Source organism: Tinamus guttatus, unplaced genomic scaffold (assembly GCF_059628265.1).
Source record: "Tinamus guttatus ecotype Peru unplaced genomic scaffold, ASM5962826v1 Tinamus_guttatus_pri_ptg000323l, whole genome shotgun sequence".
Lineage (NCBI taxonomy): Eukaryota > Metazoa > Chordata > Aves > Tinamiformes > Tinamidae > Tinamus > Tinamus guttatus.
Genome location: NW_028288857.1, coordinates 2,166,127 through 2,178,565, shown reverse-complemented (window position 1 = coordinate 2,178,565; position 12,439 = coordinate 2,166,127). Strand labels below are relative to the sequence as shown.

The window sequence follows — 12,439 nt, the reverse complement described above, 5'->3', positions numbered from 1 at the left end:
CTAAGTGCAATTCTCATCAGACAAGGAACAGGAACTATTTTTCTATGACTATGGAAACAAGTGTAAAATACTAAGCTCATTATAAAAGTCAAGCATCACAGAATACCCAAGAAACAAAAAAGACTTCTGGATGAGCAACAATTTTAATCAACTACATAAATACTAATCAATACTCATTTGTTCCACACTTCGCAAGCTCAGACAGTTCTTTTTAACAAGGTACTTACAAACTGTCTATCATGGGTGTTGAGGTACACGGCCGTTGGGATTTTGAGTACATTGGAATGGACTTCATTAAATGATACATTGGAGGACAAGCAACCAAAGCTTGCAGTGTCTATGCAGTGGCATTAAGGAAATATTCAGAAAAGGTATACTGTGTATTAACCACACATTTAAGCTCATTAAAAATTATATATTACAAAGAAAGTTAAATCTTTACTATGTACTAAAGACCAGTCCAATAAATAAATTGGAAGTAATGGATGGTTTTCTCACAATGTTCAGAAAATATGTTAGAGAAGCCCTGCATTTTATAATATGCAGTGTTTTCACCAACAATTTAATCATTTCAGATACTGTAACTAAAGGTGAAGGTACTGTTTAGTCTAGGAACTGGGATGACAGCTGAGAAACTGTTCAGTAGAAAACCACCCATCCACCAGACTGCTAAAACAAAACCTACGAGGAGGAAAGGCCACTCTAGGGGTTGATTCCAAAACAGTCATGAGTGTCTACAACTAGAAATTAGAAGGTTTTCAGTCCCGAGACAATTATTATTATTGTTCTGAAATATTTTGACAGCACTAACAGTGACAAAAAATCTAACCAGAATTATTATAAGAAACAGTGAAAATGAAATCAGGATTGAGCAACAAACTTCAGGGGAACCCTGAACCCGGGGTTCAGCGATCCAAAGTCTCCCTGGATTCTAGATGTAACATTAAATTCTACAAGGCACAGAATATGGAAAAATATTTTCATAAATTGCTTACCAGAATAAGCCAGGAAATCAAATTTATATTTATAAAATTGAACATAAGCATATTGATTTTTTTCAAGGTAAGGATACAGCATTGATGTAGCACCAGTTTCCTTTGTTGATCAGTCCTCGCGGTTGCAAAGACACTGGTTTATGTATTAGTTTTACATTTTCCAGTAATTCTGTAGAATGAAAAACACTTCATTTAGCAGCAATAAAATGCACATGTTCACCACCAAAACAAATGTCTGTTGATTCATTACACAATGATGAAAATCAGCTATCAAGATTCCCAGAAATTATAGCAAGCAATTTTAAAGCTTCATTTTACCATCATGTGTTATTTCAAATCAGACACAGTTCTTCAGCAGAAAATACTCTCGCATTTGCGCGGGAAGAACGCTGATATCAAAACTATTAATTCTCATTTCAAAGCTGAGAAGACCTACTTTAATTTTTGCTTTATGAAAATGATATTTCTTTAATCCCTTGCTACCAATTTTATGGAGCACTTGCCTCCTACTTTGACAAGACCTGAAGTTGATACAGGAGTCTTGGCTTACAAGTTTCAACTTGTACTATCTCACAGAAAACCATCTTTGCGAAAACCAGTTAAACTAATGTTAATACGAACTTCAGAATGGTATGTTTTCGTTGTTGTTTTAAGACTTCTAAAAAAGAAAGAGATCCTAAAATACCTAAGATGATTCTTACTGTTTTCTTGCTTTCAAATACTCAAGCAATGGCACAAGATTAAAACATGAGACCAAGATGCATAAATCTGTCACAGCTGTAAAATGAACAGCAGAAAGAATCCTTCCTGGGAGTCTGACCTATTATTTAGGCATCTAAATAAAAGTGTCCTTAAGAAAAGATTTATTTTCAAAACTAGGATCCGATATATTTTAAATCTGAAAAATAAGGACAAGTATACAAGAAGAAAGGAATAAAGCCAATAAGAGTACAAGCATATGCAAGCATCTGCCACAATTGTTTTTTTTTTTTTAATTACAATAAAATCTAGTCCTTTAAGGCCCTTGCATGCTACACTTTGCATGGACTTAATAGCTTTTCACCAGAGGAACTGTCTACACAGAAGAGGCAGACACAGCACAGCAGGAAAAGCAGAGGCATGAAGAAAGAAAACTGAGCAAATGAGGTGGCAGTATTGCAAATAAAATCCAAGTCCTTTGATTTTCAATCTCTTGACCTAGGAGATCAAACTTCCTGTTGATGATACCAGTTTTGAGCAAATCGAAACATGCCAACACTTGTAAAATAGTTAAAATCAGGTGCTTGTTCAAATATTTTGCAATAAACAGCTAATGCAATGAAGTGTTAAAACAGTGGTCATGTGCACATATACAAGCTTTCTGTTATTATAACTAAACAGTATTGGAAATCAGCATAAAAATTAAAAATTATTGATAGACATTAAAAGCTTTTTTTTTCAAGTTAACTGTGTTTTTCTCATGTCATATAGCTCCAGAAAAAAATAGAAATAGGAACTTTAGCATCCTCTTGTGGCCATAAGACTACTTTGTAAACACCTAATCCAGGGATTTATTTTCTCTCAGCAGAAAGAACTTTTGTTTACCTTAATTATACTCAACATCATATTTCCATACCACATCCAACATCAACATATTATCTAAAGGAATTATTACAAGGTTATTGGAAGAAAGAAAAACACACTTAAAATCAAGACACTTTTCTTAAAATTTCACACGTTACAAATCATGACCTGCCAACCAGAAAGAACTGGAACATCCTTTTGTTGATACTTTGTTGTAAAACATGGTTTTCATTTGAAAACATATCTAAGAACAATAATGTGCTTAGAAATTAATGTAATTAGTACATTTTGCTAAAGTTGATTCAACACATGGTGTTATATGAACAACAGAGGTAATTCTTAGCCAATGCAAGTTTAACACAGTTTAACAACACAGAAATCATGCAATTATGGGCTTGATGATGGAAAAAAAAAATCATGTATTACAAGTTATCAATTGACTTTGACAAAATATAAGGTAGGTATTAACGTCACAATCTTCCAGCAAAATTTAACATGTAGCTGGAGACCGTTATCAGGCAGACACTACGCGTGTCACTTGGATCCTTCTTCAAACCTGCACAAAGAAGAAAAGTGCCAGAAAACGGAACCCTGCAATGCCCCTGCTCTACAACTACTTGCTCTACCACTTACCTGACTTTAAATAGGAAGTATTTTTCTAATTCTTAATGCTGAACCATTCTTATTACATATTAAGCTAAATAATTCTTGCTTTGTTCACTAGTCTTGGAGAACAGAACACTGCTGTCTTTCCTATACATTTCTTTCACAAATCTGAAATACACACTTACCAATGCCAAGCATTTCCAGATCTTTTATTTTTCCCAAATATTGTTAATGCCCACATTTGATTTCTGTTTGGCATATCCTTCCACACTTATCCTGACTCCCTTCCTTTTAATTTAAAACCTTTCCAGATGATTCCAGATTTTAAACATCTATGTTCTTCCATCAAACTGAAATTTTGCCACTACAAGCAAATTTTATACTTACTACTGATTTCACCATCCACATCCATAATGGAAATTTTTTTTAAAAAAATCTTTTAGACTCCATTGAATCTTTCTCTAAAGTTGCAAAAATTACTCAGTAAATAGCTAGTTATACAATCACTTATTTCAAATTGTTTCAAACATCATGCAAGATCCTTGTACATGAGGATGGTGACAGATACAAAAAATGTAGCATATTCAACCTGAAAAACGTGTGTGTGTTTTTTGAATAAATGAGCCATTTATAACCTTAGAAATTAATTATTAAAATGTTTGTTCTACCACCTAAATTAGGCTATCACATTTATAATTGATAGGGTCATCCCTTTTAAACATGCAAGCACTGCAGCTGCACTTTTCTACCATGCTGAAATCCTGCTCCTTGAGCGCTGCCAAACAAACAGCAGTGCTTCACAACCTGCTTCAGGAGTTGCTCTTACCCATTTAATAGCTTTGCCAGTAAAGCTTCTTGCAAAACACTTCAGACACTTGCTAATGTTAACTGTACAGCATTTTTTCCATCAAGTTTAACATCACAATTAAGTATTTTTAAATTATTTCCTGGTCCTTATTCAGACTTCCTGCTTAAACAGTGGTTTTGCCGCTGTCAATCTTTGGGGAAAAAAAACTTCTACTCTCACAGAAGAGTAAATAGATAATGAAGAAAGGATAAAGTCTTTCAAATATGAGATCTAAAAAGCCATAGACTTTCACAGGTTGAATCAAATAGCATTTTCAATCAGCAGTAAGTACAGTCCTAAACACACACATGAGAAGCTTTAATGTTGCCTGTGAGCCAGTAACCCCCTTGTAAATTGGTGAAATTCAGTCACAAAAAAGGCAATCTGTAAAAGTAAATTGTTTACTCGTCTCTTGAGAACCTAAGTAACAGCTGTACACAGACACCTCAAAATCAGAAGATCTGCTAATGATTCCTGCCAAACTCAAGGTATGTTAGACCTGAGATTGTACCTATGTTGAGCACCCCTGTGGTCAAAATACCATTTACACTGGCTGCACTTCAAACTGGTGGATTCCCAGCAAAAACAGACTCAAGTGAAAAATCCAGAAACTGAGGAACTATCTCCCAAAGCAAAAATAGGCAGGATTGCTATAAATCAGCATGCATGGATGTTAATTGATCCTTTTTGATAGGAAAGGAGCTAAACTCAGATTATTCCTCTGCAAAAACAGTTGAGAGTCAAGGTGGGGAAAAAGAAAAAAAAGCAAAAAAAAAGTATAAAGTATTGCTTTTTTAACATATTATGAGAAAAAATAGAAAGCTCTGCTCCCACCTGGTGGCAAAAAAAATAGTACAGAAAGAGGAAAAGTCTTGAAAATTAAGTTAAAGTGGAAGCCACTTGGGCAAGACAGAATGAAGCCTTTTCACCTAAACTAAGTAGTTCTTGGGTTAGCTGATACAAAATAGTTCACTATCAAATGATACCTTATGATTCTAAAACACAACATACTCTAGGTGTATGGGTGCAAACAGACCATAGTCGCCTTCACATACACACTTCTGTACCCTTAACTGCATTTGTGACACTTGGTGAAAGCACAGAGAACTTTGCATTATTCTGATTACCCCTGAACAGGTCATTTTGAGTAATGAAATCATTACAGTCTGAGGAAAATGATAAGAAATAGTCATGTACTTCTGGGTTTCCTGAATAGATATGTCCTGGTCAACCTCTGGTTAGAGTAGAAAACAACCTCAACTTGAAACTGTCATTTGCTATTTTATATTGTGCTTGCAAATTAGCTTGCTGCATAAATCAACATTTTGTACAAGTCTCTTTACATACGGACTGTTTCACAGATTTAAAACAATTTTTTTCAAACACCCACGAGTCAGTGACATAATACAGCTAATTGGATATTTTCTTCATTTTGTCATAGATTCAGCTTGCAAAATCACACATGCACATTTTAGCATTAATCATGAGCACCCTAGATAGGATGGTACCAGCAGTCAAAGCCTTTATATTACACATTATCTTTCCTGAAGTATCCTCTGGACTGTTCATGATTATTCTTAAGGAATTCCAAAAGCATCAGGAATTTCAGCTATTTTGGCATAAATATAACAACGCTCTTCTCTCTCCTGGAACGCATTACAAGAAGATCATAAATACTGGATAACTTGACATACTATTTTCAGTGCAAGCTTTTCTCATGTATTCTTCTCATTACAATAGCACACAACCGAATTTACCTGGTGCATTTAAAACCACAGTTCACTTAAGCACGTTGCTCACAGCTAGCAGTAGTTTTGCTTCACTTCGAACAATAACATGATAATTTATTGTTGGATTTTTTTACTCATGGGGGTAACGCATCTCATACCTCAGAGTAACAAGCACCTTGATGACAACATTAACAGAGGGCTCTTTCCTATCAATACTGTACACTCCTGTTTCTAAGCAAAGTTAATCCCCTTCTACTGTAACATCCACTCGTGTGTGTTAACTATACCTGCAATCTTTATGGCTACAGGATCCTCTGAAACTGGAACAGGCCCCTCTTTGACTTCAACCTGCTTTTCAGGGACCAGAGGAGAGGTGGCGGGAGGGGTATACTTAGTCTCAACATAGACCACGGATGTGGAAGCAGAGGGCTTGGAATTGTGAAAAAGACTAGCCCACGATTTTGTAGGCTGATTAACAGGGCCTGATCCTGCAACCGGGACTGTTGTCTCAGTAGTAGGTGAAGCTTCCTCGGGCTTCGCTTGGTCTGAGTCAGTGCTTTCCACAGTGTGCAATTCTACCCCATTGGCAGCTGTGTCCTCACCAGAGGATTCAAGTGTTTGTCCATTAGTAACGCCAAGGTTTTCAGTAGTATCAGTACCAGCATAAGACTGTACAACAGCTGTCCTTAAAGGGCTATCTCTGCCAGTCTCTGAGGGGATGCAAAACTGTTCAGAATTAGTAACACTGCATACCTCAGGCTGCCCTGCAGTCCTGGCATTGTCTAGCGCGCTAGAAACAGAGTCATCAGAGACAGCTTCATTAATGAAGTCTACAGAATTGTCAGGGCTGTTACAAGTCCTCGGTGTGGCCAGGGACGGTCCCTCTCCCGCGAGATCTGCATCCTCCGCGCTTATACTGTTCAGTCCCGATGAGTTTGCGTGGCCATTCACAAGAGCTTCGGGGGGAGCAACGCCATCGCCGACGTCTTCCAAGTAACTGTAGTATCCAGGGGGTCTTTTTTTCTTCTTTTTACGCTCCCTTTGCCCAAGGCCTCCAGACAAGCCATCATTTTCAGCATTAGAACTGCTGTCCAAAGCGAGGGCTGGATCTGAGAACTGGCAGTCAATGGAGTTGTAGTTGGTTTCACTAAGACTGTCATCGGGGGCTTTCTGAGTAGGTGCACAACTGAGAATAAATTCCGGAGCCTGAGGATTCAGAGTGCTTGAAATACTGTAGTCAGTGTTATTTAGTACAGATGACTCTGTCTCAATAACTTCATTAACACCAAATTCAATTCTCTGATACTCTTCCCCTGCACAAAAGAAAGTGAAAGCCAGTTAGTGAATGAAATGTAACCAACAAGCTACGAAAAACAACAGCAACAAAATACTTCTCTAACTCAAAAAATGCAACCAATATTACCTCAAACTAAAGTTATTCTTAAGCTTTATGTAAATCCTGAAGACTGTTTTAAAAAGATCACCTTCCTGGAAAAAGTCAGAGTACAATCCAGCTTTTCTTGAATCAGGTATAAATATTCCTAACCACTACACTGGTTCTTGCAAGAAAATCTATTAAACTGACCTAATAAGAGCACCTATTAAAGCCTAACGACTTTACCAATATTCTGCACTAAGCTAATTACAGGATACATGCATAAATGATACAGTGCAACATTTAATTCCTCACTTCTAATGCCAGTCTTTTCAACAAAAACTAGGAAGTCCAAGCTTAACTTTTAAAACTAATTTCCACATGTGAAAAGGTATAGGGTTTGTTTTTGTGTGTGCAAAAGTTTATTGTAATCAGTACTAAAAAAAAAAAAGTGTTGAAACACTGAAATTATAGGTTTTGGAACTCATGACTCATCAATAGTTTACTTAAATTTATGACTGCTGACTAAATAATTATATTACAACAAACTCAACAGATATACATCAAAGCAGGTCACTGTCTTCAGCTCGTACTTGAAGACACTACTAAAATATTTGTGGACAGAACTTTCTATTTATCCTGGGGCTTTGATATGTTTTTTAAATAAATGCTAATAAACATTCTCATAGCAGGCTGCAGTATCACAGTGTTTTGTCAGTCACAAAGTACTGCGATTTTTCTATTAATGAGCAAGTCCCATACACACTCCAGCTCCTAATTCATACAGCATATTTCAGCCGTAACTACTTCCATGAGCATCAAATAAGGATGTAAAATTGATGAAACTTGCAAGTCTCAGATTCTTAAGATAAATACTAAACTGAGAATTTAAAAATTTTACAGGCCTTTCTATGACACATTATTGTTTCAAAGACATCAGTGTTAGTACATCTGTCTCCTTGAAACTGGGGGGGGGGCTAAAAAAACACATTTTAGACTTGTAAGAACATTGCAAGAGACTCAGACACTAGATACTAGATTTCAAAGTTAATATAATTGGATACACACACCATTATCCCTTTCCAAAACTTAAATATTTTGTTCAACTTATTAATGTTTCATTTAACACATTCTTAAATGTATCACAAATTCATTAAAATGAGTATTGAACACAAGAAAAAGCCAGTAATAGCTCCTAAGGAAAAATGTTACTGGTATCCCTAAATAAAACTGACTTGAGGACAGACTTGGGGAGAATGTTTTGATCCATAATGTGGAACTGTCTGGAAACTGAGTTTTTAGAAAATCTCATCTGACTTCAAAGAAATATAAAAGAAAAACTAACAAAAATCTACAGGGTACATAGCTTTAAGATTAAAGGAAGAGTAACAAGCATTCAATGTGGTGTGGTGTAACTTATGCAATAATAAAATATTACAAAGTAACAAAGATCAATCTTAGACAACCATATATATAAAAAAAACTTAAATGGGGGGGGGAGACACCCAAAATTTCAGCATGTAATTTCATGCCAAATCACAGTTAAAAATAAATAGTAAATACAAATGTTAATCACGTCCCCTCAGTGCTTTAATTTATTAATTTCAGAAGTAAACACATTTGACACAGATCAAGTTTTGATTTTCCTACTAGCTGGACTAAAGAAAGCTGAAATTCAAAACAATACATTATTTCAACTAATATGCCAGAATGAAAATAAAGAAGTAAAACCCTCACGATACCAGCCTGATTTCTCTAACTCACATGAACAAGTGGCTGAATTTCAACCAGGAGCTACTTTGCAGTCACTGACTATGTATCACTAAACAGAGAAAAATGTCTGAAATGTCTTTAAAACCCAGCAGCCTCGGGGCAGGGATGTGGAAAGGAGCTACCTGATGTTCACAGAGAGGGACGGGCCGGGAGATCTCGGCGTGACCTACTCTGATGCACACACATACACGGGCTGCCCAGTCGGTACCCGCACAGCTCGGAGCAGCCGCAGCTCCGGCTGTTTGCAGCGTCAGGTCACGGGGCTCAGGGGACATAGGACACAAATCCACAACAAAAATATTGCTCGTTAGCTTATCTACTCGTGGAGCAACTTGTTAGTTCAGCCGGGAACCAGGCACTAGTTCTTCACCCTTAGATTCAGTGGGAAAACACACAAGCAGCGACTGGTAACACCCGGTATTTCTCCAGCCACATAAAGAATGAATTATTGGGTACATTTCAAATTCCTACCAATCCCAAATAATCCAGGATTTCTGCCTCTTTTTCAAAAAATCCCTGATAAAAATAATTGCTTTTAAATCAAGACAAATGCCAGAGCCTACTCCAAAGCAAGCAGGCAGCAGAGAACACCACAAACTCCCTTTCAAGTGTGGCACAAGGTTAATAGTGCTGAAGGCAGAGCATGAACACAGCAAGTTAAATCTAACCAAGAGCAAAACTGATATTCTAGCATAAAAAATAGGATATTAGAGTAAAGGAACTAAACATTTACAATTTACAAGCATAAAAAATAGTATTTATTTTATAGATAGTATACAGCAGTGCTGGCAGAAGCTCACTTGGCCTAAGATTGTGCCAACTTCCTTTGAAATACGAACAGATATTTTTATTTTGTTACGACTTTCCTCTTTGCTTCTGGGCAGCTTTGTTTCAATCTTGTTCACTGTGTTTTGAAGTTCTACTGCTGAATGAACTAAAACAGATAAACCTAGAGGCATGAACAACATCACGTGCACATTGAGAGAAGGGTCAACACATGTTCCGAGGACAAAGTCAACATACTGTAACAAAAGTCCTTAAGGCATAGCACTAATTAGTGCAAAGAGCATTCTTAATATTAGAGCTTCAGCTATAATTCGGTATTATAGTTAAATATTGCAGATAAGTATTGCAGATAAGGATAAAAAAGTTATACTATGGAGTGACTGCATGGTCAGTATGGGTCATCTCATTATTATTATAAATATTCTGCATAAGCGGAGCATTCCATTTTAGTTTCCACAGCTTCTTATGCAGCCAGCACAATGATAATATGCATGCACAGTACAGTGCAAGCTTGTTAAAGACATTTTTCAGACAAAACCTAATTTGCTGTCATTACCTAATCTCAGGGCTGGGAGAGATTCTCTCGGGGTCTAGGAATGATCTGAAAAACATTTGTACAAACCAGCTTTCCGTACGGCTTGCGAACATCGAAATCTCAGGCTTTAAGAACAGAACTTAAATCCACAATTAATAAAGCAACATATATAAAGGGAAGCCCCTTTATATCAACCACAAAAAACTTGTACCAGAGTAGTCCTTTCAATTAAATTTTTAAGCTCCTACTTAAAACTATTCCATTTTAACCTACTATGGCTGGTCTTGCACTGAATAAAATTTCCCAATTTCCAGAAATGCTGCACACCTGTTTTCCAAGGGGGTTGCTGCAATCTTTATGATGGTTATCTTATCTACCTTCATACACAGGGCTAAAGGCACCGAACAGAATGATCAAGTGATCTTCAACATGTGCGTTTTGGTCTTCCTAAACACTTTCGAGAAATGACTAGATATTTCCATTATTTTCAGAACATCTGGACATCATTTCTATCATTTTCAAATATGTCTGGGTAAGTCTCAGTCACCCTGCTTCTCCCAATTCACAAAAAAAAACACACACGCAAAAACCACGCATGTACATCCCAATAATTTATCTGCTACTTAAAATGGATGTATTAACATACAGTTATGGAAAATCCTACTTATATGTCAACTTTATGCAACTATAAAGTCAGGCCTTTTTATTATTATTTTTATTTTTAAGTGAAGAGCTTGTGGCAGAGTAGAGGCATGATCATTGTAGCTCTACAACTGGAACTTCACAATGCACTTTTAGATCAAGAATCATACTTTCAAAAAAGAAAATAAAAACGAAGGGGCGGGAAGAGGGGAAGAAAAAGGAATTTCCAGAAAAAAAGCTGACCAGACAAAACGAGAACGTCAAAGGAAACGCTGAACAGAACATCAGCTTCAGGTTGCAACTGCCAACAAAACATTCATTTGATGATGTTTACAGGAGGGCCAGTTGAACTCCATACGAGTTATTCACTTTCTGAGTGCAAGTCCTCTAGCAAAAGTTTAAGTACCTCCACACTTGTACCCCAGACTATCTTGCTAAGATGCTAAAATTGCATGGTAGCACAACCAAAGAAGAATAAGCATATCCACTTGAATTAGCTAAAAAAAAAAAAAAAAAAAAAGTAGCAGTCCAGTATTTTCAGAGATTTCATTCAAGAAACCAATGTTTAGAAAAAAAGCAACCTGCCAAATACATGCACACACATGCTAATTAAGCTTTAAAGACTAACTTTACAAGCAGCCTGTGGTGATTCTATAGAAAGTTTAATAATTTTCAAGTTATGAAAATGAATGTTAACTTCTTACCATCATGAAACTCACCTGTGGATTTAATACCACATGAAACTGTTTCATTGTAAGGGGGAAGCTGTACAAAAAAAAGAAGGAAAAAAAAGAAAAAAAGATTTATTTGAAGACAAAACAACTCCCTTTCATCCTTTAAAAACAACATTATTGTAAAAGTCTAACTTTCTGAGTGTCATGTAGAATGCATGTTTCTGTATTTATCAAATCCCACACTGTAATTTCAAATGTCCTTGCAGATTACCACAATTAGTGAAAGATTATCTTAGTTGCATCAACTTCTGAAGCAATTTACTGCAGAGCCTCAGAATCCTTCTTCAACAAGAACTTACCAGAATTTTTAAATATCCTCTTTCTGGATAAAAATTGAAGATGAAAATAAACCAAATTATATGTAGGATGAAGATGTTTCATGTAGACAATACTCATACCTGTATCTTTTCACTCTCAACACATTTTAGTTACAGTGTTGCCCTTGAAATGTTTCAGGTAAGTTCTCTTCTTAATATAATCAAACTTAATAAAAATAAAGATGAGAGATGATCAAACCAAGCATGATGTGGCCAAAGCACAACTACTAGCAAATAAATCACAACCTGGTCTAACACATTAGCACCATTTTATGTATTAAATGGTTGATAGAACCCTTTCACTTGTGTAACCACAATTTCTAATGCCCCCACCCGAAGACAAGGACTTGTTGCACCTGCCATGAGCCGGCCACTGGTGCACAGCAAACCCACAGCTCCTGGAGAAGAGCTGAAGTGTCCTGTATAGGGAGATAAAACTGTTAAGAGTGCAGTGCAGTTTATAATGCTAGCCTCAATATCAAATGCAAGCGTAGCAAGTATCAGAGATTTCTCCGCTCAAGGTGTTGAGTTTTCCA

At 36.4% G+C, this 12,439-nt stretch overlaps 1 protein-coding gene across 1 annotated transcript in view; it reads right to left on the bottom strand.

The window, feature by feature from the left end:
* USP10 (ubiquitin specific peptidase 10) overlaps positions 1-12,439 on the bottom strand; it is a 28,742-nt gene that overhangs the window by 11,812 nt on the left and 4,491 nt on the right. Inside the window, exons 3-6 of the mRNA XM_088529108.1 lie at positions 11,572-11,686; positions 6,029-7,054; positions 1,073-1,164; positions 228-337 (exon numbers count right to left, since the gene is read on the bottom strand). Of these exons, the coding sequence (XP_088385234.1) occupies positions 228-337; positions 1,073-1,164; positions 6,029-7,054; positions 11,572-11,686 (1,343 nt within the window). The remainder of the gene's footprint in view (positions 1-227; positions 338-1,072; positions 1,165-6,028; positions 7,055-11,571; positions 11,687-12,439) is intronic.